We start from the raw sequence: 24421 nt of genomic DNA on the forward strand, positions 1-24421 counted from the left end.
AGGGAAAAAAATAATCTTGTTTGTGTCCTAACTGAAGACAACTGATGATTAACAGCAGAAACAATAGTTGACACCATAGACATCTCAATTGATTCAGCTTACACAACTGTTACTGAAAAATTAAAGTTGAACAAACTTTCCATTCAATGAGTCCAAAACCCTTGTGCCCAGATCAACTGCAGACAAGAGCAAAGCTTTCAATGGAAATTTTAAAGAAGTGGGGCCAAGATCCTAAGGTATTTCTTCAAAGAAGAATGGACCATGGCTTTACCAGTATGATCCCAAAGACAAAGCACAAACAAAGCAATGGCTACTAAGAGGTGGAAGTGGTCCAGTCAAAGCAAAAGTGGACTGGTCAAGAGCAAAGGTCATGGCAACCATTTTTTCAAATCCTAAAGGCATTTTGCTTTTTGACTTTGTGGAGGGCCAAGAAACAATAACATCTGCTTACTAAGAGAATGTTTTGAATAAGTTAGCCAAAGCTTTAGCAGAAAAACACCTGGGAAAGCTTCTCCAGAGAGTCCTCCTCCACTACGACAATGCTCCTGCTCATTCCTCTCATCAAACAAGGGCAGTTTTATGAGAATTTTGGTAGGAAATCATCAGGCACCCACCTTACACTCCTTATTTGGTTCCTACTGACTTCTTTTTGTTTTCTCATCTTAAAAAAATCTATAAAGAGCCTCATTGTTCTTCAGTTAATAATGTAAAAATTACTGCCTTGATGTGGTTAAATTCCTAGGACCCTCAGTTCTTTAGGGATAGACTAAATGGCTAGTATCATCACTTATAAAAGTGTCTTGAATTTGATGGGGCTTAAGCTAGATTGCAGTGGCATTGTCATAGCTCACTGCAACCTCAAACTACTGGGCTCAAGTGATCCTCCTGCCTCAGCCTCCTGAGTAGCTGGGACTACAGGCATGCACCACCACACTCGGCTAATTTTTCTATTTTTTGTAGAGGCAGGGTATCGCTCTTGCTCAGGCTGGTCTTGAACACCTGGCCTCTAGCAATCCTCTTACCTTGGCCTCCCAGAGTGCTAGGATTACAGGCATGAGCCATCACACCCGGCCTATTTTTATTTTTTAATTCAATTTTTCCATGAACTTTTTGAAGTCCCCTTGTACGTACATGGAATGTCCAGTATAGACAAATGTTGAGACAGAAAGTAGGTTAGTGGTAGCTAGTGGCTGAAGGGAGCAGGAACGAGGATTGACTACTAAGGGATATGGAGTTTCTTTATGGGGTAATGAAAATGTTCTGGAATTAGATAGTGGTAATGATTGTGCAAACTTGTGAATACTGAAAACCACTCAATTATATACTTTCAAAGGTATTTGTTATATATGAGTTATATCTCCCCAAAATTGTTATTAATAACAATATACTATTACAAAGAAGAACATCAATAGCTAGACAGGACAAATTATTATTAATAAAACAGTTTGGTTATTTCCCAATAATACAAAAATATGTAAGGAGTATCAAAGAATGTATAGACATATTTAGGTATAAAAAGTCTTTTACTATATGATGAAGTTGGTGTGTCAAATCAGAAAAGGAAAGCTGTATAATTCAATAAATTTTCTTTTTGGTCTACATCGTGCTGACTTGGGAATCAGACAATTGATGTGGCCCCCAGAATTAGGCTTCTCAGCCCACAAGGGAAGCATTTCATCTCCAACGTCCCTCCTTATTAAGAGGTGTTGCTGAATAAATATTCACCTACCTACAACAGGGAAAATAGTCTCATCATCTAAGAATTAGGAATATAAGCTAAAACACCCGGTCTACCATTTATTAGGTGTGTGATCTTGGAAAAATTTTCTGAGTCTCACTTTTCTCATCTATCAGTTGGGATATTTAACTGTGGCTGCAGGTTGTTTGAGGAAGACTATTCCTAGTACTTATTTGTAATGTTATAGCAAGGTTTTTCCTCAAGGGGCTCTGGGTATGATATCTGAATTGACTTGTGTCTTGTAATTAAGAGAGAACCTACACTATCTAGTGGCTTGTATTAGGCCTCTGTTTTCCATGAAACCCAAATAAAGTAGGAAATTAGTGGGCCACCTATCCGTTTCTCTCCTGGTAATATATATATGCTAAGGTGGGTTAACTGCTAGAAAAAACATTTCCAAAATTTCAGAGGCTTAGCAAACTGAAATTTTAATTCTCACTCAGATAACAGTTCGATGAAGGTGGGAGGGGGTGGGATCTGTTCCATGCAATCAGTCAGGGACTATGGTGGCAGGAAGCTCTACCATCTTCAGCATGTGACTTCCAAGATTGTCTTGGGTGTTTATATCCAGCTGGAAGATAGAGGAAAAGAGAAGGCTCATGGGATATCATGCTGGAATTTTCATATGGGTGAGGCATGAAATTGGTAAAAAATAACTTCTGCTCATATTTCAATGGCCAGAAATCAGTCACCTAACTGCAACACAACCTGGAAGAAGCAGTCCATGAGGGTGAACCTAGGAGAAAAATGGAACAGAATTTGGTTAACAAACATACTGTCTCTGCCAGGACCCTCTGTCACAGGATCAGTTAGCTACTGATGAAAATTCCTCCAATTCTGAGCATTCTGTCTACTATGACTTTCCTGATGCATATTAAGGTAACCAGGCCTTCCTTGTCTTTGGTGGTTAAATGCAGCTTCTTGGTTTATTTTACCTGAGATCCTGGCATCACTACTGAAATCAAGGGGACATGTCAAGTTTAAGAAGCACTCTCAGCATCATCAGCCCAAGGAAAATATCCATTATAAGAGTTAAAAAATATGTTTCCTATTCACTGCTCAATTTCTTGTTAGAAGTAACATCTTCTGGCCCTCTCTTCAGACATAGTTAGGAAGTAGGTGAGTAGGTAATACATGATAAATACACTCCAACATTCTCTTTTCCATTATTTTTTACATTTTTGCCTCTACAGTATACTATGCAATCTCTGGAATACCAACCTTGTTTAGTGTGACCCATCAGGAGGCCATATTTCAGGCAATCAGCTGATCAAACATTTCAAATACAGCTGCGTGAGATAATACATTGAATTTAGAATCACTGCTATGTGCACAAATATTGATGAATTCAGCTGGGTTTATTAACAAACTATTATTAGGCACATACTATGTGCCTGGTGCTGTCATAGGTGTTGGGGATTACAGCACTGAACAAAACAAAACAAAAATTCTCAGTCTTCTTGGAACTTGAATTGGAGAAATAAGAGAATGCTCATGAGGAAACATCTGAAGGAGGTGAAGGAGTGATCCAGGTGGATATCTGAGAGTGGAGTTTTAGGCAGAGGGAATAACAAACACAGTGGCTCTTAGTTGAAAGCATGCCTGACAAAGGGAGCTAAAATTATATTCCTTCCCATCTTTTTCTAATATATTCAGAACTTATTCTCACACATATTCTCAAGATTGTTGCCAATGTGGCAAATACATTAAATAAGCAGGATTTGCAGGATGCAATAACATAACACTGCTGCCTATGCAAACCTGCTCTTTGAAACTAGTTCTACTCCTGTCCCTTGGATGAAATCCAGGGTATGTCCCATAACTTTTCTGCTTGCTCTTGTAAAGTAAAAAATCTTCCTGTCAGTTCTAGTCATAAGACAGTTTCCATTCAAAGCGGGCAGAGAGGAAATGAGAAGAAATTAAAGTCTTATATAACTGATACTGTTACGGCCATCCAGTTTTGGCACTTTCTAGGCTGGGAAGGTATTTAAAGTTTACTCCTTCCCTTGCGCAATATTTTTAAGGGTGGTGTAGGGAGTCCTCCATTGTCAAGGAGCTCTCACTGGCTGTTCTCTTAAAATGGGCAAATATATATCTTTGGGCTAATCACTTTTGACTCTTTCATCTCTTAAGCTTTCAGAAGTATACCTCCAGGCTGTTTCTGCTAAGGTTTCCTTGCTCCTCCAGAAGACCACCTATGAAATAAATCTATGATATCCCCAAACTAGTTCTATCTTCTGTATGGCCCATATATATGGGAACCACTCACACATCCTTTGCTCAATGTGATCCCCAAATTTAGAGTCCAGGCTCTCTGCAAACTTTTCACTCTGATGCCAAGGTAGCTGGCAACCAGTCTCTTTCTTGCCTTTTAGATTTCTCAGGGATGATTCAGATACCTACTATGTTACCAATTTCCAGGAGCTCTGAATGATCCCATTGAAACTTTTTGCCCTAGGCTTGTGGTGAAAGAAGAGCCCCTACTCCTTTTTCATGTGGGGTACTCATGGAATACCAACAGCTCTCATTAGAAATCCTCTTCTAACGTCCAGCAATCTTCTCAGTCTCTCAAATGTCTTTTGTAGGCTGGAGTGAGTGGCTATCTAAGGGTAACAAAATCAGTATTCATTCAAGTCCTTTGAAAGACCTTGCTTTCATCACCTTGTTCTCCACTTTGGAATTTGGCAGTAGTTGACACCAGTTGTCTTGAGATCCCAACCAAAAATGACATTGAAATAGGTAAGGTTTTATTTCTCATTATAACAATATACATATTAAAAAACTTGCAATTCATCTGTTGTACGAGCTATCTGTTTGATTTTCTAATTTCAATTCTCCCACTCCCCCACATCTCAGCATACTGGGATTCGATTCTAGTTATAGATTTAGATAAAATGAATATGTCTGATGGGCAATGGGGAGGGAAGGAGGACAATTGATTTCCCTTGCAAGGTGCCTTCAGGCAGGTTGTTATGGATCTTCAAACAAAGTAGGAGCACCCTCACCCACGTAAGGGAAGAAAAGCTAATTTGGCTGGTAAGGAAGCCCCAGTAAGGGTTGAAACTGGGGGTATTCTGAATCAGAGTTCCATTTTCCCCCTTCCTACCTTGGCTTCCTCTTCCTCACACTGCTCATTTCTTAAGAGTCAGCCCCAATCACGCTGCATCTGAGACTATGCTAGCCAGAAACAATTTCTTCCATTTCTGTCATTGATGCACGGCACATACAGCCTCAACCCCTCTAGTGGCCTTTAACAAAGGGTGGCCTATCCCTTTCCCTTACGTGTGTGTGTGTGTGTGTGCGTGTGTGTATACGGGGTGACTATCTCCTCAGAAAGTTAGGTACTAGGGTGGCAGTCAGGTGCCCCCTCTCATTCTACTTTAGTGGCTTCTATAATGGTTAATTGGTGTGTCTCCAGAAATCTCAGAGGCTTGAAAGGAACTATTTGCTGATTGGCTCACAAATAAACCTTCTTCTTACACAGTTAGGAGCAGAGGTTTTATTGACTCCTTTGCTGCTTACTCTGCTTATGTGTAGTCAGAGGCAACCTCAACATCATTTTAATGGAGTTATTGACCGAGGACATCCTCAATTGGGTATGAAGGTGGTGCTCTGTGATCAAGTGCTGTTTTCTGAGCAGTTTCATAACACATAAGCTATATTTACCTTTGAATTTAACTTAAGTACAACATAGTTTACATTATTTAGCTTGGTAATGTATACACATAGCTCAGTCACAAAACAGAATTAAAAGGTTATTTGTTTTCCTTGTCCTCATCCCTTCCCTTCCCTTCCACAACAATTTAGCCCTAACACCATCAGATGGGGGAGAGCAAGGTAGGTGTCTTTATCCGAGGAGAAGAGGGAGCTGTGCCTGCTTGCGCAGAGTGAGGAAGGCATTCATGCTGGGAGAGCAGCTCATTGTACGGAGTCAGAGCCTAGGAGAGCCTCCTAGGCAGGGGACAGCCAAATGAGTGATACTGGAGTTCTATCTGATTGAACAGGGTGTCCACGTGGAGACATTGTGTGGCAGATTGGAGGAGGATTTCAGAGTCTGAGTGGGTTAAGAAGCTTGTCCATGTAGAGGAGCGTTAACAATGTGAGAAAAGCACTTGTATGGTCAGGGTAGCGGAAGGAGTGAATCTGGAGCACTATGTCTTTCTTAGCCAGAGCAGGTTAACAAGGTAGCTTGGGGACCAGGGGCTGTAGCCCATGGTTGGAAGGATGGCAAGTGGGACTTCAAAACAGGGAAGGGTGGTGTGTGGCAAATAGGAGATTGTTTGCATATAGGGGCATTGATCAAGTAAGGAGCTTTGTTAAGACTAATGGGATCCAAGATTCTCATTGTCATAGAAGGGAGTTATAAATATGGAAAGGAAGGAAACTACTTAATAGAATGAACCCTGTAGAGTTGGACCGGAGTTAGGTATCGGTGTGAAGTCATGGCTTTCAATGTTTACAGATATAGAAATACCGACATAAATGTGTGAATGTATGTGTGTGAGTTCCTGTGTCTCTGTGTGTATGTATATACATACAAATATTGCCTAATTCTTTCCACTCAGAGGGCCTGGGAGCCACAACACTCCAATAGCAATAAACACACCTAGAGTCCATATCTTTCCTTTTAAATGCCATTATTCAATAAAAGGAACGAGGAATCCTTAGAGAAATGGCTGATTACATGGATGGGACAAGAAAAGAAGACAATGAACCTGGAACATCCTGCTGTTCCAGAAAGAAAAGTGCTAAAGAAATGATGGGGGCATACCAAAAGGACATAAAAGTAAGCCTGAAGAATCTCCTACAAACAAAATAGGAGACAATGTGAGCATCAAATAAATAATGATAGAACATAGTGTAACTCATTGAATTAAAAAAGGAAAACATGAGTCCGTATCTAAATAAATAAATACATAAATATACAATAAATATTTACATAGTTTCAAAATACACTACCATAAAATACTTAACAATTACAAAGGAAAAAGGAGTACTGGAATGGCCTGAATTCACCACCTTAAATTAGTGGTCAAAGAGGACATTGTAAGTAACAGGACAAATTGAAACTCTGTGGCACCTCATAGGACAGAAAGAGAATAGTATAGCCTCACTTCTGTGATATCCCTGCCAGAGATGTACAACCTGAATCCATTCAAGAGGAAATATTAAGCAAACCCAAATTGGAGGACATTGTAGAAGATAACTATAAAGTCATGAAAATCAAAGAAAGCCTAAGAACATACTCTATACTGAAGGATAATAAAAAGACAGCAATTAAATGCAACAGGTGATTCTGAACTGTATCATTTTGCTATTAAGGACATTGTTGGAATCACTGGTGAAAAATTATTGGGGTCTGAGTTTAGATGGCAGTAATATATCAATAATAATTGTCTGATTTAGATTATTGTATTGTGGATATGGAGGAAAATGTCTGTGTTTTGGGGAAATATGCACTAAAGATGTTTTGAGTTATACTTGGTTTCTATTGCTATGTAACATGTTGCCACAAACTAAGCAGCTCAAAACAGCACCCATTTACTAGCTCATAGTTCTGTAGGTCAGTATTCTGGGTGGGCTTGGCTGGTTCTCTGCTTAGGGTCTCACATGACTGAAATCAAATCCTGGCTCTTATCTGGCAGATCAGGAAAAAAAAATCCCCTTCCAAGGTCATTTAGGTTGTTGGCAGAACTCAATTCTTTGCACTTGTAGGACTGATGTCCCTACTTCTTTGCTGCTTTTGACAGAGGGTTGCCCTCCGCTGCTAGAGGTTTCTCTCTGATTCTTGCACGTAGCCCCCTTCATCTTCAAGGCCAGCAACGGTGATGCATTTAAGCCTCATGCTACAAATCTCTCTGACTTCCATTTCTGCCACCAGCCAGTTAAAACTTTCTCCTTTTGTAGTTGAGTAAAACTCAATGGTATACATATACCACATTTTATTAATCCACTCATGCATTGATGGGCACTTGGGTTGTTTCCACATATTTGCAATTGTGAATTGGGCTGCCATAAACATTCTAGTGCAGATGTCTTTTTTATAGAATGTCTTCTTTTCCTTTGGGTAGATGCCCAGGAAGGGGATTATATTGGATCAAATGGTAGTTCTACTTGTAGCTCTTTCAGGTATCTCCATATTACTTTCCATAGAGGTTGTACTAGTTTGCGGTCCCACTAGCAGTATATGAGTGTTCCTATCTCTCCACATCCATGTCAACATTTATTTTATTTATTTATTTCTTTTATTTCAGCATATTATGGGGGTACAGATGTTTAGGTTACGTATGTTGCCTTTGCCCCCCACCCCCAGTCCGAGTTTCAAATATGTCCATCCTTCGGGTGGTGTGCATTGCACTCTTTGTGTATGCATATACCCGTCCCCTCCTCCCCCCTCCTCCCTGCCCAACATCCAATAGATGTTATTCTTATATGTGCACTTATGTGTTGATCAGTTAATACCAATTTGATGGTGAGTACATGTGGTGCTTGTCTTTCCATTCTTGGGATACCTCACTTAGTAGAATGTGTTCCAGCTCTATCCAGGAGTATACAAGAGGTGCTATATCATCATTGTTTCTTAAAGCTGAATAGTACTCCATGGTATACATATACCACATTTTATTAATCCACTCATGTATTGATGGAACTTGGGTTGTTTCCACATCTTTGCAATTGTGAATTGTGCTGCTATAAACATTCGGGTGCAGGTGTCTTTCTTATATAGTATCATTTGCTCTTTTGGGTAGATGCCCAGTAACGGGATTGCTGGATCGAATGGTACTTCTACTTGTATCTCTTTAAAGTATCTCCATATTGCTTTCCACAGAGGTTGCACTAGTTTGCAATCCCACCAACAGTGCATGAGTGTTCCTATCTCTCCGCAACCACGCCAACATTTATTGTTTTGGGACTTTTTGATAAAGGCCTGTCTCACTGGAGATAAGTGATATCTCGTTGTGGTTTTAATTTGCATTTCCCTGATGATTAGAGATGTTGAGCATTTTTTCATATGTTTTTTGACCATTATTCTGTCTTCTTTTGAAAGTTTCTGTTCATGTCCTTTGCCCACTTTTTGATAGGGTCGTTTGATTTTTTCTTGTTGATTTTCCTGAGTTCTAAGTAGATTCTGGTTATCAGCCCTTTATCGGATTTGTAGCATGCAAAAATTTTCTCCCATTCTGTAGGTTGTCTGTTTGCTCTTCTGACAGTTTCTTTGGCTGTGCAGAAGCTTTTTAATTTGATCAGGTCCCATTTATTTATTTTGGTTGTTGCTGTGATTGCCTTTGGGGTCTTCTTCATAAATTCTTTGCCTAGGCCAATGTCTGTAAGAGTTTTTCCAACATTTTCTTCTAGAATTCTTACAGTTCATGCCTTAGGTTTAAGTCTGTTATCAACCGTGAGTTGATTTTTGTAAGAGGTGAGAGGTGTGGATCCTGCTTTAGTCTTCTACATGTGGCTATCCAATTTTCCCAGCACCATTTATTGAATAAGGATTCTTTTCCCCAGTGTGTGTTTTTGTCTGCTTTGTCAAAGATCAGATGGCTATATGAGGAGGGTTCTATATCTGGGCTTTCAGTTCTGTTCCATTGGTCTATGTTTTAGTTACTATAGCCTTGTAGTATAGCTTAAAGGCTGGTAAATTGATGCCTCCCAATTTGTTCTTTTTGCTTAAGATTGTTTTTGCTATATGGGGTCTTCTCTCTTGAAAATTCCAACACATCTACAGCAGCACACGGCAGTTCCTCCAGTAAGTTGCAGTGGTGGGGGTGGGAGATTTGGAGTCACCATTTTGGGTTAAGGGAATGAGTTTCAATGATTCCTTAGTCTTCATTTATCCACATCCGTGCCTCCTACATAACCATTATTTCTTTTACCTCCTTCCCACTTCATCTCAAGGCTCCTCATCCCCATGCTCATACAGCACTTCCCTGTAGGCAGGGTGTAAAAGAAATAGATTATTTACAAACTACCCCCAGGTCTATGTGTTCCCTCCGTGATCCTCTTACTCCAGCCCTGACCTCCATCCCAAGGCACGTTATTTTTGTTTCAAAATGTTGAAGAGGTGTCCAGCAAACAAATATGGACCCCTTCAGTCTTTGCCTTCCTTCCCCTCCACGTACACCATGTTACACCATCACCACCAACGCAGAGGTCACAATCCAGTTGCTCACATAGACCTGCTCCATTCTGGGGAAGTGTCTTCCTCCCCCTCCTGTTCTGGGTCAGATGCCAGCCAGACTCAATGGAGTGCTGCAAAGGGAAAAAGACCTGGACAAGAGGGATTTATGTACACCTTGGCTACTGGTCATGTGAGAGTCTCACCTCACCTCTGAGCTTGGCTCCCCACCCCCATATTCCCACCTCACCTCTCAGCTGGCAGGCAGTACAGCAGTACTCACCACACTCTTGCCACATAACACACACATAGAGATGCACCTCCACCTTTCTATGCACAGTGACCCAGCGGAGCACCCTCTGTCACTCATTCTGGTCTTGGCCAATCCAAAAGGCCACAAGTGGCATCACCATCTTAAGGTTGGAATTTGCCCTTCTCTGGTCATTAGGGAAGGTGAGCACCCCACTATGTACCCAATCCTCCTACCCCTTTACCCTTCCAGGTTTGGCTTCCTTTTACTTGCTCCTCCTGCTACCACCCTTCCTCCCCAGCCACTTCCCTCATCCCTCCCCCCCACCCTCATCCCCAGCCACCAGTGCCACAAGTTTTGTCATGCAAGGTGGCAGGGATATATAGTGTGACTTTTACTAATTCTCAATACTATCCTGAATAGTTTCTTTTAAAATTATAAGTACAATAAAGCTATTTCCATTTGGGAGGAGAAAAGATCTTATTAAGGCTTTTATTTAACATTCCACTAGCTCCAGATTCGACTTTTGCATTACTTCTTTCACATTTCTTGGTTATTGTTTTAAATTTTACTTTAGAAACTTTAGAAAGAAGGAAGGATTTTGAAAAAACAAGTTCATGCTTTTAGGAAAAGGTGATTTATCATTAACATTGTAACTATGTAATCACTTCAATGTAAATACTACCTTTAAATTCTAAGGAGATCAGAAAGAAGAAAGATCTTAATAGAGAATGTGGCATTGTTGTTACAATCATTAAGTAACTATTAAAGTAGAAAAAGATTTTGCTGCTGTCTTAAATTCCCAACAAGCTGTATTTTGGCCTGTTTGGTTCCCAAAGTATATATGCAGTGCGCACACACACACAGAGCAGTCCAGATAGATGCATTCTTTCACTCTTTACTAACAGTTCAGGCTTGGGTCTCAAGCCTTCATATAGTCTCTTGTGTTGCTGAAATGAGCTGGACAATTCAACACAACTCCTCTACAAGAATAGCATTCAGTGTTGGTTCATCTCTACATTAAAAACACTCATGAACTACACAGTAATAGCATCTGTAAATCATTCTAATACACGTGCATCTCCAAAATTACCATTTCTGAAGCACTTGCTATGTACAAACTGCATTAATTGGATATTAGCCTTTAATCTTCACAAAAGCCCTTTGAGGTAAGCGCTGTCATTGTCTCAATTTTACAGATAGAAAAACTCAGATATATAATTTAAATAACTTGCCCAAAGTCACAGAGCTAGTAAGTGTAAAGCTGAATTTGAATCCAGATTTGTTTGATGGTGTCAAACAAATCTATTTTTCAAACCCTTGCTTCTTTCTAAAGCCATATTGTAGCCCCCACGAAATATTCATACCTTTAGGATTCTTTCATAGATTTTTTTTTTCGAGGTGGAGTCTCGCTCTGTCACCTGGGCTAGAGTGCCGTGGCGTCAGCCTAGCTCACGACAACCTCAAACTCCTGGGCTCAAGCGATCCTCCTGCCTCAGCCTCCCGAGTAGCTCGGACTACAGGCACACACCCAGCTAATTTTTCTATTTTTAGTAGAGACGTAGTCTCGCTCTTGCTCAGGCTGGTCTTGAACTCCTGATCTCAAGCCATCCTCCTGCCTCTGCCTTCCAGAGTTCTAGGATTACAGGAGTAAGCCACCGTGTCGAGCCGACCTTTTCTTCTTTCTCAAAATGTTTGTATTAGTTTCCTACGGCTGCTGTAACAAATGACCACAGAATACAACTTAATACAACAGAAATTTATTGTTTTGTGTATCTGGAGACCAGAACTCTGCATTGAGTCTTCCAAGGCTAAACTCAAGGTATCAGCAAGGCTGGTTCCTTCTGAAGGCTCCAGGGGAGAATGTATTCCTTTCTTCTTCTAGCTTTGGTTGGCAGCCAGCATTTTTTGGCTTGTGATTTTATCGCTATAATTTCTGATTTAATTATCACATTGGTTTTGTTTGTTTGTTTTCTGAAGTGAAATCTCCCTCTGCCTCTCTCTTATAAGAATATTTGCAATTACATTTAGGGCCAACCTGGATAATCTTCACATCTCAAGATCCTTAACTTAATCACATGTGCAGAGTCCCTTTTACTATGTAAGGTAAAATTGACCTCTTTCAAGGGTTAGGACCTGGATATCTTTGGGGGACATTATTCAGCTTACCTCAATGTTCACATGATCTTATGATTTTCACTATCATGTAAGCATTGACTCCCAAATCTGTATCTCCAGCATGTATCTCTCTTTTGAGTTCCAAAATATTTTATCCAACATATTTTAGACTTTTCCCCCCAAATATCTCAGTTTGAACTAAATATAATTTTCTCTTTCTGTTCTTCTCTCACTACACCCAAAATCTCTCCAATCAGCCAATGTTTATACCTCCCTTTAACTACTCCAATAGCCTCCTTTCTGGTCTTCCTACCTGAGGTGTTGCCCCAATCCCATAAAAGGACAATTCTAGAATACTATATAGGAAGATGCCACATTCAATAATCCTTAAAACAGCCCTATCGAGTCAGCATATCTTTGGAAAATCCTCATTCTGAAACAGCAGAATTCTCCAAGACAAAAAAATAACCTGACTTGTAGAGAACGTTTTCATGTGTTCTCTTAGCAGCTTTTAGTTGTGATTAGAGATAAACTGCACTTGTGGAATGTTTAGAAGATTAGAGGAAAATGTGGCTCTTGGGGGACAACTTCATGTCATCAAAGGTTACTATAATATATCCCTAATAAAATTCTAGTTTGATTCGAGTTTCACCTTTGGCCTTTGTGTAAATACATATGACATTACTCTTAACTTTGGAGTCCTTTGCTCTACTCCCATCCTTCCTACATCCTCACACCACCTGACACTCTATTCCTAAGTTTCCTTCCACTTCCTCTCTGAGCACTTGCTCTTGGGCTCTTGATCACTATTTTCATCCCACACTAGATGGTGGTTGAATGAGACAATACCAACCTTGGTCCCTGTGACCCTCTTTTTTTTTTTTTTTTTGATACTCTCATTTCTGGAAAAAAAAAAACAGCTCACAAATCTTTCCACATCAAAGTCTGATACAACAAATTAGGTTTTTCTTGCTAGGCTACATTCTCCTTTTTTTCTTAACTCTCTAATGCTCCTCCCAGTCTACCTTAATTGGATACTTAGATGTTCTCAACCTCCCCAACTCTCTTCCTGCTACAGGAGTCTGATCACATACATGATATACAGATATTGCTATTTTAATTTTCACAAAAAGTCTTGGTGACATGCGATGGTCTGTCCCCATCAGCTGGCCTATGGAATGACTTCTTACTATTACCAGAAGCCGAGGTCAGTCTTCTGTCCATGTCTTTGTGTTCTTCTATAAAGGTGTTCGTATAATCTATCATCTCATCCTTGCATATAACCAAATTTGTTAATTTTGATGTTTGTTCTCATTCAGTCACTTTTTCTTCTGGAGGTTTTACAGATATCTCTACTTCCTCCCTCTCAAAGTTTAATTTTGAGAAAATTCAAACCTATAAAATGTTTCAAGGATAATAAAGTGAACACCCATATACTCTTAATTTCTTCACTTAGACTACATTCACCAATTAATATTTTGCCAATGGCTTTATCTCTCTTTTGCTACACATACACATACACACACATGTATATTCTTTTTCATTGCTGAACAGCATATCAAAAAGATGATATACCATGATCAAGTGGGTTTTATACCAGGGATGCAAGCATGGTTCAACATACACAAATCAATAAATGTGATACATCACATAAACAGAATGAAGGACAAAAACCATATGATCATCTTACTAGACACATAAAAATCATTTAATAAAATTCAGCATCCGTTCATGATGAAAACCCTTGACAAACTAGGCATAGAAGAAACATACCTCAAAATAATAGATGCCATTTACAACAAACCCACAACTACCATCATACTGAATGGGAAAAAGTTGAAAGCATTTCCTCCAAGAACTGGAACAAAACAAGGATGCCCACTTTAACCACTCATATTCAACAAAGTACTAGAAGTCTTAGCCAGAGCAATCAGGCAAGAGAAAGAAATAAAAGGCATAAAAATTAGAAAACAGAAAGTCAAATTATTCCTGTTTGTTGATGATATAACTATGTCTTGAAAATCCTAAAGACTCCACTAAAAAACAAAACACTTAGATTTGATATGAGTTCAGTAAAGTTGCAGGATACAAAATCAATGTACAAAAATCAGTAGTGTTTCTATACACCAATGATCTAGCTAAGAAATAAACCAAGAATGATCAAGAATGCAAACCCCTTTACAATAGCTACAAAAAAATAAAATATCTAGGGATAAATTTAGCCAAGGAAGTAAAAGAACTCTACAGGGAAAACTACAAAACACTTATGAAAGAAACTGGAGATGACACAAACAAATGGAAAGACATCCCATGCTCTTGGATCAGAAGAGTCAATATCATTAACATTATCATACTGTCCAAAGCAATCTAAAAATTCAATGTAATTCCTTTCAAAACACCAAAGTCATTTTTCACAGAATTAGAAAAAACAATCCTAAAATTCATATGGAACCAAAAAAGAGCCCAAATAGCCAAAGCAATCCTGAACAAAAAGAACAAAGCTGAAGGCATCATATACCTCACTTCAAATTATATTACAAGGGCCAGGCATGGTGGCTCATGCCTGTAATCCTAGCACTTTTGGAGAACTGCTTGAGGTCAGAAGTTTGAGATCAACCTAAGCAAGACCCTATCTCTACAAAAAAAAAAAAAAAAAAAATTACATTACAAGGCTATAGGAACCAAAACAGCATGGCACTGGTATTTGAGTAAACACACAGATCGGTGGAACAGTATAGAGAACCCAGATATAAAATAATGCCATATATTTACAGTCAACCTACCTTTGATGAAGCCAACAAGAACATACATCAGGCAAAGGGCACCTTCTTCAATAAATGGTGCTGGGGAAGCTGGATATCCATATGCAGAAGGTGAATGAAACTGTACCCCTATCTCTCCCCATATACACAAATCAACTCAAGATAGGTTAAAGACTTAACTGTAAGACCCAATCCTACAAAAATACTAGAACAAAACCTAGGGAAAACTCTTCTAGATGTTGGTCTAGGCAAAAAATTTATGACTAAGACTTCAAAAGCAAAATAAAAACAAAAATAGACAAATGAGATTTAATTAAACCAAAAGCTTTTGCACAGCAAAAGAAATAATCTAACAAAGTGAAGAGACAACCTGTAGAAGGGTAGAAAATACTTGCAAACTATTCGTCCAACAGGGGACTATATACAGAATATACAAGGAACTCAACAACAACAATAAAACCCAAATAATCACATTAAAAAGTGGGCAAAGGGCATAAATGGACATTTCTCAAAAGAAGACAGGTATTTGGAAAAAATTCTTAACATCACTAATCATCAGGGAAATGCAAATTAAAACCAGGGAGATATCATCTTACCCAGTGAGAATGCCTATTATTAAAAAACAAATAACAGATGTTGGTGAAGATGTAGGGAAAAGGGAACTCTTATACACTGTTGGTAGGAATGTAAATTAGTATAGCCTCTATGGAAAACAGTATGGAGATTTCTCAAAGAACTAAAAATAGGACTACCATTTAATCCGACGATCCCACTACTGGGTATCTACACAAAGGAAAAGAAATCAACATATCAACAAGATACCTGCACTCGTATGTTTATCACAGCACTATTCACAATAGCAAAGATACGGAATCAACCTAAGTGTCCCATCAAGGAAGGACTGGATAAAGAAAATGTGATATATATACACGATGGACTACTATTCAGCCACAAAAAGAATGAAATCATGTCATTTGCAGCAACATGGATGAAACTGGAGATCATTATCTTAAGTAAAACAATCCAGGCACGGAAAATCAAATTTTGCATATTCTCATTCATAAGTGGATGCTAAAAAAATGTGTACACATGGACACATGGATGTAGAGAGTGGAATGATAGACAATGGAGACTCAGAATGGTGAGGAGATGGGAGAGGGGCAGATGATAAGAAATTAGTTAATGGGGATCTCTCTCTTTGCCCTTCCTTTTGCCTGCCCTGCTGCGACAATTGGTCCGGTCGTCATCCATGGCATATGTACCATGCTCTGTAAACCTATATCTTGCTCTTGCCCTATAATCCTACCTTTCTCTCCTCAATAAACCTCATTTTGGTGCTTGCCTAAAAAAAAAAAAAAAGAAATTAGTTAATGGGTACAATGCATATTATTCAGGTGATGGACATACTAAAAGCCTTGACTGCAACCACTACGCAATCTATGCATGTAAAAAATTGCACATATACCTCATAAATTTGTACAAAAAAAGACTTATACAAGAATGTTCATAGTGGCTATATTTATAATAGGCAAAAATGGATACAACTCATATGTTCAGCAACACATGAATGGATAAACAAATTGTTGTATATTCACATTATGGAATACTACACAGCAATAATTTTTAAAAAGAAACAACTAATATATGCAGCTATAAGGATGAATCTTAAAAACGCTATATTGAGTAAAAGATGCTAGACACGAAAAAATACATACTGTATTATTCCATTTATCTGAAGTTCTATAACAAGTAAAGGTAATATAAATTGATAGAAATAACCTGGGTGGTTACTGGAGGAGAGGTGGCTGGGAAGAGGGATGGGAAACTTTCTGAGGCGATGAAATGTCCTATTTCACACTTATTTAATCGCACACTTAGTATCTGTGTATTTTCCTGCATGTAAAATTTACGTCATTTTAAAGAAAAGAATGTAAATCAGAATATTAGCATTATGAAGGCAGAAACTTTGTTTTATACATTTCTATGTCTCAGGACCTAACTAAGAGCCAGGGCAGTTAGCAGAAACTCAATAAATGTTGAAAAAATACAAAGCAGACTTTGGAAATCATCTACATGAATGGTTGTCAAATGCATAATGGAGATTTTTTTGACTCTCAACCCTAGAGTATAGGCATGTCTTGTATTTGAAACCCAATCCACTTCCTAAGAATTCCGTTGATCGATTACAAGAGTTCTGAAATAAGAAAATGGCTATTTCAACAGATTTTTTCTGACCCTAAAACCTATGCTTTCCCTGATTTTTCATACTGCCTCCACTTTACATGGTGAGCCTCCAGGATTAAGGGATAGATTGGCTAAAAGTGATGAGTGTGTGCCCATGCAAGGTCATGCCCATATAGACGGATATTTATCTTGGTCCAAGTGATCAATTCCAGCAGGCAGTTAAATATAGAGTCTCGGAAGAAAAGTATAGGATGGATAAATGGATTTTGGCCAGCGCAGTCTGACACATAGTAAGCTTCCAGTAAATATTTGTTGAATGAGTAAATAAATGATATGTGAATTTGAGAATCTCTAGCAAATGCAACTGAGGGCATATCCTTCCAGTATTTTTCTATGCCTATATAGTTTTTAAGCAAAATTGGGAATCAGTTTCACAATGTTCTTCGAAAGTCATATTTATTACTACTGTATTTTTTTGCAAAATTAACATATTGTAAAATATTTAGAAAGTAGCTATGAAATGCCACCATGTGACCAAAGACAGAACTACAGCATAAATTTAATTGACAGCGGAGAGTGGCAAGGAGTTAACATGCAAGTTTCTCAGCCCACAGAGATCTGGCACTTACATCAGGTTCTCCTCTAAGTAAGAGGGAACAGGAAGCAAATGAGAAATTGAAAGAGCCAACAGCCCTATATCAGCTAAAGAAAAAGAAGAAATGGAATTATACCGTCTTCACCTTTATGACTTTTTTCTAATTATAAAAACTCCATATACTCATTGAAAAAATTAAAACTAGAAATACAGAGAAGGATAAAGATGAAGCTATAAATTTCCCATAAATAATATCATCTAGAAATATTCACTTCAAATATTTTAGTATTTATCCTTAAAACTGTGTGCATTTGTGCTTTGCAGGTGTCTTTTTCATGAAACAGTATGTCAGGAACTGCTTTCCACGTCAATGATATATTTCTACATTATATTTTGTAATTCACGACAGTAAAATTTTTGTCATGATTTCAAATTTTCTGGCAGGTAACTACGTAAAATAGAAATGCAGAGGGGATTTTTTTTTCTCATCCTGCAATACAGAAACAGCACCATAGTGCATAAATAACGTAAATGTATACAGAATTCAATTATTGCTTTTACAATTCCAAATTAATGACTGTTTTCTATTTAGTTTGTATAGTAGTCACTTCTTTGCAAGGGACAATGTTTTAAAGAAACGAGCTTAGGTTTTTGTTTTAGAAAGGTGGTGTAGGGCCAAGGAAGCATAGAATTTTTGAGTTCCTATTTGAGTATTATTTTAACATCATCTGATGATAATGATGATGAGGATGAAGATAATGATGACGACAACACTGATGATAATCATGACTGCAGACCTAACATTATCTGAAGGCCTGTTATATGCCAGGCATTTCATATAGTCTTCTGCATTTACTTCCCATAACCCAGTCTTGTAGGTTATATATAGTTATATTCATTTTATAGATGAGTGAACCAATTTGACCTCACACTTCTTATAAGCAGAAAATTCAGTTCTACCCAGTGCTTTCCCATTATACTGGGTCCACCATTTTACATAATGGATTTCCAGAGCTTAGTAACTGATAATGTCAAATCTTCACAGTATGTGACCTATGCCCAACCAAAATCCATTGAGTATTCACTCAACACCATTCCCTGATCATGATAATGATGATGATGATGACAGCAATGACAGTGGTGGAGAAGAAAATTTCTGTTTGCTTTAAGAGTCTTATGTCTGGGGATGCCATGAATAGCCTAGCCTGCAAGAAGGTGGGTGTCCTCCAAGAAAGAGGACAGTGATTTATACAAGGTCACATACCTGTAGGGAGAAGAGCCCAAATTGGAAACCAGGTTTATCTGACTCTAATGCCATAAATTTAACCACTTTTTACCTTTCTAAAACTAAGGATTTGAATTTGGTCTTCACCTTATTGCTCAAACAATCCTTTAGGATGTCAGAAATGTGGTAATGTTTTCTCAGATGACAGACAACCTGAAGGGTAAGGCTCACAATTGCATTGCTTCCTCCATCATCAATGCCTTAAAAAGGCATCTTCATACCAATTCACAGCTTGACTGCCTTGGCCCCAAAATCAAGGGCTGGGCTTGCAATGCATGGGGGTGTTCAGACAGGAGGTGATATCCCCTTTATCCTGAGTTGTAGGACTACATTTGCAAGTTCTCTTTACCTGGGGTCTCCTGTACTTCTATTCCCTTTCTCCAGAGGCCTGGGCTGACTCAGACATCAGACGCACTGCACTAGGCAGACACAAATCTAAAGTCATTGCAGAACCACCAAAACAGGCCAGGGCACATCTGAGGCCCTTCTGGGAGTCTGAGCAAGGTGAGTGAAGAGGGATGGGTGAGATTCCGTGTGCTGTCTAACCCCATTTTTTGCCCCAATTGTTTTGGGGGCTACTTCACTGGACTCAGAGAAGGGTCAGCCCTTTTTGCTTCAATCCCATGTTACCTGGTCAGACCCATTCAGACATCTGCTTGCTCAAAGACTGTCCAACCAATGCTTCCAGTTGGGAGATTTTGGGGGTTTATCTTCTCCCCTATGAAATGTACCCCAAATGAAAAAGAGAAACAGAGAGAAAAGCAAAATGTTCTGATCTGCAATGGGACAGTCGCCCTCCTCAAGGTGTCTACCCAGGACAGCATGGCCATCAGCCTAGGAGGGCCTGGTGCCTGCTGTAGGCTGGAACAGAGAAACCAGTCAGACCTATCCTAGAAAGGAGTATGGCTTGGGTGAGCCCTTCCACATCCTGCCTGAGTGCCATCCCTCAGAGGGCCAGGGGGATGGATTTATCCTTTCTTGTACAACTGACGCAGTGAGCCTGGGACCTTATCTCACTCCAGCCAGAATTGCAATCCGACCAGCATCCATCAGGCTGCCATAACCTTGAAGGATGATCTAGACACGTGAAGACCCCACCCCAATAACATCATACAGTGAAAAAATAAAAACAAAAACAAGGGCACAGAGCTGGCTCGCTGTTTTGTGAGTTAATCACAGAAAGAGGACTTGGGATTTATTTCTGATACATTTTACTCAGATTGGAAGGAGGCAATGCATGGCTAAACATGGCGTTCGGTCAAGAAAAATGTACCTTATATTATATTCCCTCCTTTGGCTTTTTATCTTGTCTTTAACAGGAATCTTTTAAATTTTATGTATGGATCTGTCAATTTTTTCCTTTAAAAATTCATACTTAAAAAATAAATGCTTGTGTGTAGCCCTTCTACTTTTTGAATTTCAGTATGCATTTGCCAATATTTCATTATAATTATTTTATGGTTTATATTTGTAATAATGGAAAGCATACTGTATGTACCAGTGGCCCTCATACTTTAGTGTGTACCATAATCATCTGAAAGAGTTTGCAAACTATGCTACTTTTACAGCCCACCTCCAGACTGTGGGTCAGTGAGTCTTATGAGGGGCCTATAAATCGGCATTTTGAAAATGCTCCCCAGCTGATTCTGATGCAGGTGATTATGCAAGATACTTTGATAAAACATTTGGAGTACATTCCATTCTCTGCCCTGTTTCTTTTCGGCATTGCTTGTCATAACTCTAAAGAAATAAAAAGACTCGTAGCTTACTCAGTACCATAATTTGGACAAACCTACTGGTTTCTTAGTAATAATCAAACAAAAGATCAATTAGATATTAAAACATGATGTGCCAGTTAAACGCCTACAGATATGTGGAGATAGGAGGAAAATACAGTCTTTGATTGTTCTACAGGAGAAATATCCCTAACATTTACATAGTAGGCATTCTACTTCGAGTACGTTTATAACATTCTTACTGCCTTTGCAAGTTTTTTTCCTCCACATTTCTTCAACAGGGGATGGGATGGAATGAAGGGGGCTGTTCCTCAGATTTATTCCCTGCATCACTTTGTGCAATTTACACATGTCCCCAGAGAGTCTTCTGAACTAGTAAGGTAGGCCTTCCAGGAATCTTCAGGGAGAGATCATCCCAAAAAAGGAGCACAAAACCTCATTCTTTAGACTTACAGGAGCAAGTCTGACTACAGCATGATGTCTTTCGCACAAATTTGTACCCCAGTCCAACTCCCAAATCGACTCATAATGTCTGACTCCTATGGAGAGGAAGAGTCCTGTGATTGAAAACAGAAGGGGCTGTTTTGCTAAGGACTCTGCAAGACACTGTGGCCCAAGCAATCCTAGAGCAGTCCCACTTCTATTAAGTGCCATTATAAAGCAGAGCAGAGCAGAGGCTTTAGTAGACAAGAGTGAGAGTTCAACCCACTGGGGACTCCAACTATGTGGGGTTTTGGCACTAAAGGACTCCACGACACCAGCAGCAGTGGGGCCAGCAGAAAGCAAAGGGCCCAGCAGAAGAGGCAGCAGTGCCCAACAGGCATGACAGGACCCAGGGGTAGGGCTCAACAGCAGAGGACTGGCATGGAAGCCCTCACCTCTGCCAAGTGGACTTGCTCTTGAGCACAAGTCGAGTTATGCGAGGCCCACCCTCAAATAATTGGTGGTTCTATACTACAGCGGTTTGGGGGTTCCATATGCACAAGTGGAGACAAGATCCCACCAAGCACAGCTCAGAGTTGCTGCCTCATTTCTTCCTCACAGCAGCCCCGTGAGGTAAGTATTTTCCCCATGAAAAGACTGAGTCTTAAACATGTGTATCTGTAATAATTGCCAATTTATTCCTCTGGCTATGAGAACCAGAGGTAATTTGGAGTTTACATTTCTTTTTTATAGTTCTTTCATTTAAGAGTTTAGGTGCCCCCATTGCCCTTTATAAGCTGGTTGCAAATTATTTGATTGACTCTTACTTATAAAAAAATCCTTAATTCATTTGTGTGTGTGAGACACGTGTTCATTAAAAAATACATATAAGCAAAAAGCAAAAAAAAAAAAAAGAAAAAGAAAAAAGAAAACTTCACACCACACAGAAATAAGCATGGTTAAGTTTTTGATATATGCTATATGTATGTATGTATACACACACGCACACACACACAATTTGGAATTTTAGCCTACATACGTGAGCTGACACTAAATATGCTTTGTAACTTGTTATGTTTTACTTTACATTATGGAATGAGCATATTTCCATGCATATGTGTGAAACGTCCCAATTGAAAATTAGACCTGGAAAATGGGTCAAAATCCAAAATCCATTGAGATGCTGGTAACAAGGAAACTACCTAAAACAAAATTCCACCAGATGATTAAAAGTAAAATGAAGGTCAAAGATACATCAGAAAACGCTAACAGAAAGAAAGCCAGGGACAGATTTTCTTATCAGGCAAAAATGAATTCAAGGCCTAAAGCACACAGGATAAGGACGGCTGCGAGAGTGTCTTTGCTTCCAATGCATCATCACAAACTTGTTTCTTACTCTTCTTATCTCTTCCCTAAGCCTTTCCAGCTCATCTACTCCTCTTATCATTTCCTCAGGGTCCAAATGCCTAACAGGAGTGTCCTCTTTAAATCCCTGGCCGGGCTGAGTCGGCCCTCCTCTGGGGTTTCCTTCTGCTTCCTGGCTTACACCTTCTTCGGAAGGTTGAGGATTTCCTTCTGCCTCCTGTGGTACATCTTCCGAAGGGCGGTCTTCCTCGACCTTTGGCATGTTCTGTGTTTTTCCTTCATTTTCCTCACAAGACTTTTGCATGTTGAGTATTTTTTATTTCCTTTTTGAATAAATTAATCCTAGAAAACAAAGAAACAAAACCACTAGGTGCCAGGCAAACACACCAGCAGTGAGCATGGGTTCCCATAGCGACTGGCCTTTTCTGATTCAAGTGCCTAATTGTCAAAAGTTTTCCAACTAGAGAAGGCTAGATCCTCAAGCTCAGAACTCCTCTGACTCCACCTCCTACTCCACCTCCCTTCCCTCCCCTTCTCGTTCCAGCTCCATCTTCTCTCCTCCGGTTCCTGCCGACCATTTTCCCAGCAGGCTCTGCTACAAGCCTCTCCTAGCGCTGAAAAGGGAGCAGCGCGGAAGCAATTAACCCTTCCCTCGCCTCTGGCCTCCAACACTCCCGCCCTTTCGGACTTTCCCAAGCCACCCCCACCTCCAGCCTCTCACCTGAGAGGCTGGTCCAGTCCCAGGCACCCCTCCCCCTTCCACGTCCCTCCAGCCACCCGCCCCCCGCCCCATTTCCGCCGCAGGCTCCGCACAGGCCTCTGGCGTTTAATCCGGGTGGGGAGAGGCTGCGGCTACCCCGGGATGTGCTTCGGTGTCACTCACACTTCCACCCCCACCGAAAAGGACCTGAAGCAATTGCACCTTTACACTGACCTGCAGGGAGCCGGGGGATTTTCCTCTTTCTTCCCTCACCTTGTGTCGCGCCCAAAAAACCGAGAGTCCTGCAGACAGACAGGTGGTGCTTGGTGAGCGAGCTGTACCTGGATCACGAGTCCCTTTCACGTTTCTAGGCCTTGGTGGTTTAAAGTTTCCCACGTCCTCATCCTCTCCCTCCTTTCATGGCCACCCCGCCCTCCCCTGTGCCCACCGTTTCCCTGCAAGCAGGGAGAGGGAGAGGCAAGTTTCTTCCACATTGTTTCTATGTCTCTCTCTCAGGACTCTCAGTCAGCTACCGTTCTGCCTCTCCACCCCCATCCGTCACCCCCCACCAAACAGCCCAAATTTTCCTGCACAAAATGGGAATTTGGCGGAACGGTAGCGTAGGGAAAGCAGCGCCGGCCCCGCTTGCTTTCTGCTCTCGGCCTCCTGGAGCCCAGGGTCTCTAGGTCAGCGCCCACCTTTATACCGACCTGAAAGGATCCGGAGCACTTTTCTCCTTCTCCAGCAATAGGGAGCTGCTACAGGGAAACAGGCCCTGGACTATAAGGACTTCTGCACACGTCGACTCCTGGTCACGTGAGGGTCGCGTCATCAATGAGCTCCAGTCCTCAGTGACCCCTCCCATTACCACCGCAGCCCGCCCCCTGCGTTCCCTCCACTTGATACTGTCAATCTTTTTTCGTATTTGCCAATCAGAGACAATAAAACTGGTATCTTCGTTTTGAAGTATCTATTCTCCTTTCTCAGATTACCAGGGAGAATCAGCCTTTTAGGGTTAATCGAGACCATTTCTCCTTCTTTGGGAAATCATCTCTTTCTCCTTCTCCCAATATGCCCACCTCTCCTTCCCCAAGACCCTACATTTCGCTATTTCCCCTGGAATTATTAAAATGGGCAGAGGTGGTA

At 40.1% G+C, this 24421-nt stretch overlaps 1 protein-coding gene across 1 annotated transcript; it reads right to left on the minus strand.

Moving 5' to 3' along the window:
* Nucleotides 1-21885: 21885 nt before the first annotated feature.
* Nucleotides 21886-24101, minus strand: TCEAL8 (transcription elongation factor A (SII)-like 8). The gene is made up of 3 exons (XM_012645461.1): nt 23986-24101; nt 23510-23577; nt 21886-22917 (listed from the first exon to the last, which is right to left on the minus strand). The coding sequence occupies exon 3, from the start codon at nt 22877-22879 to the stop codon at nt 22526-22528; it is 354 nt and encodes a 117-aa protein (XP_012500915.1). The 5' UTR covers nt 22880-22917; nt 23510-23577; nt 23986-24101; the 3' UTR covers nt 21886-22525.
* Between the last annotated feature and the right edge of the window lie 320 nt (nt 24102-24421).

The sequence above is a fragment of the Propithecus coquereli genome, unplaced genomic scaffold (assembly GCF_000956105.1).
Source record: "Propithecus coquereli isolate 6110/MARCELLA unplaced genomic scaffold, Pcoq_1.0 Scaffold104, whole genome shotgun sequence".
In the NCBI taxonomy this organism is placed as follows: Eukaryota; Metazoa; Chordata; class Mammalia; order Primates; family Indriidae; genus Propithecus; species Propithecus coquereli.

What these genes read in the sequence shown, in the direction of transcription:
- TCEAL8 (XM_012645461.1), bottom strand. Translation starts at nt 22,879, where the DNA reads ATGCAAAAGTCTTGTGAGGAAAATGAAGGAAAAACACAGAACATGCCA.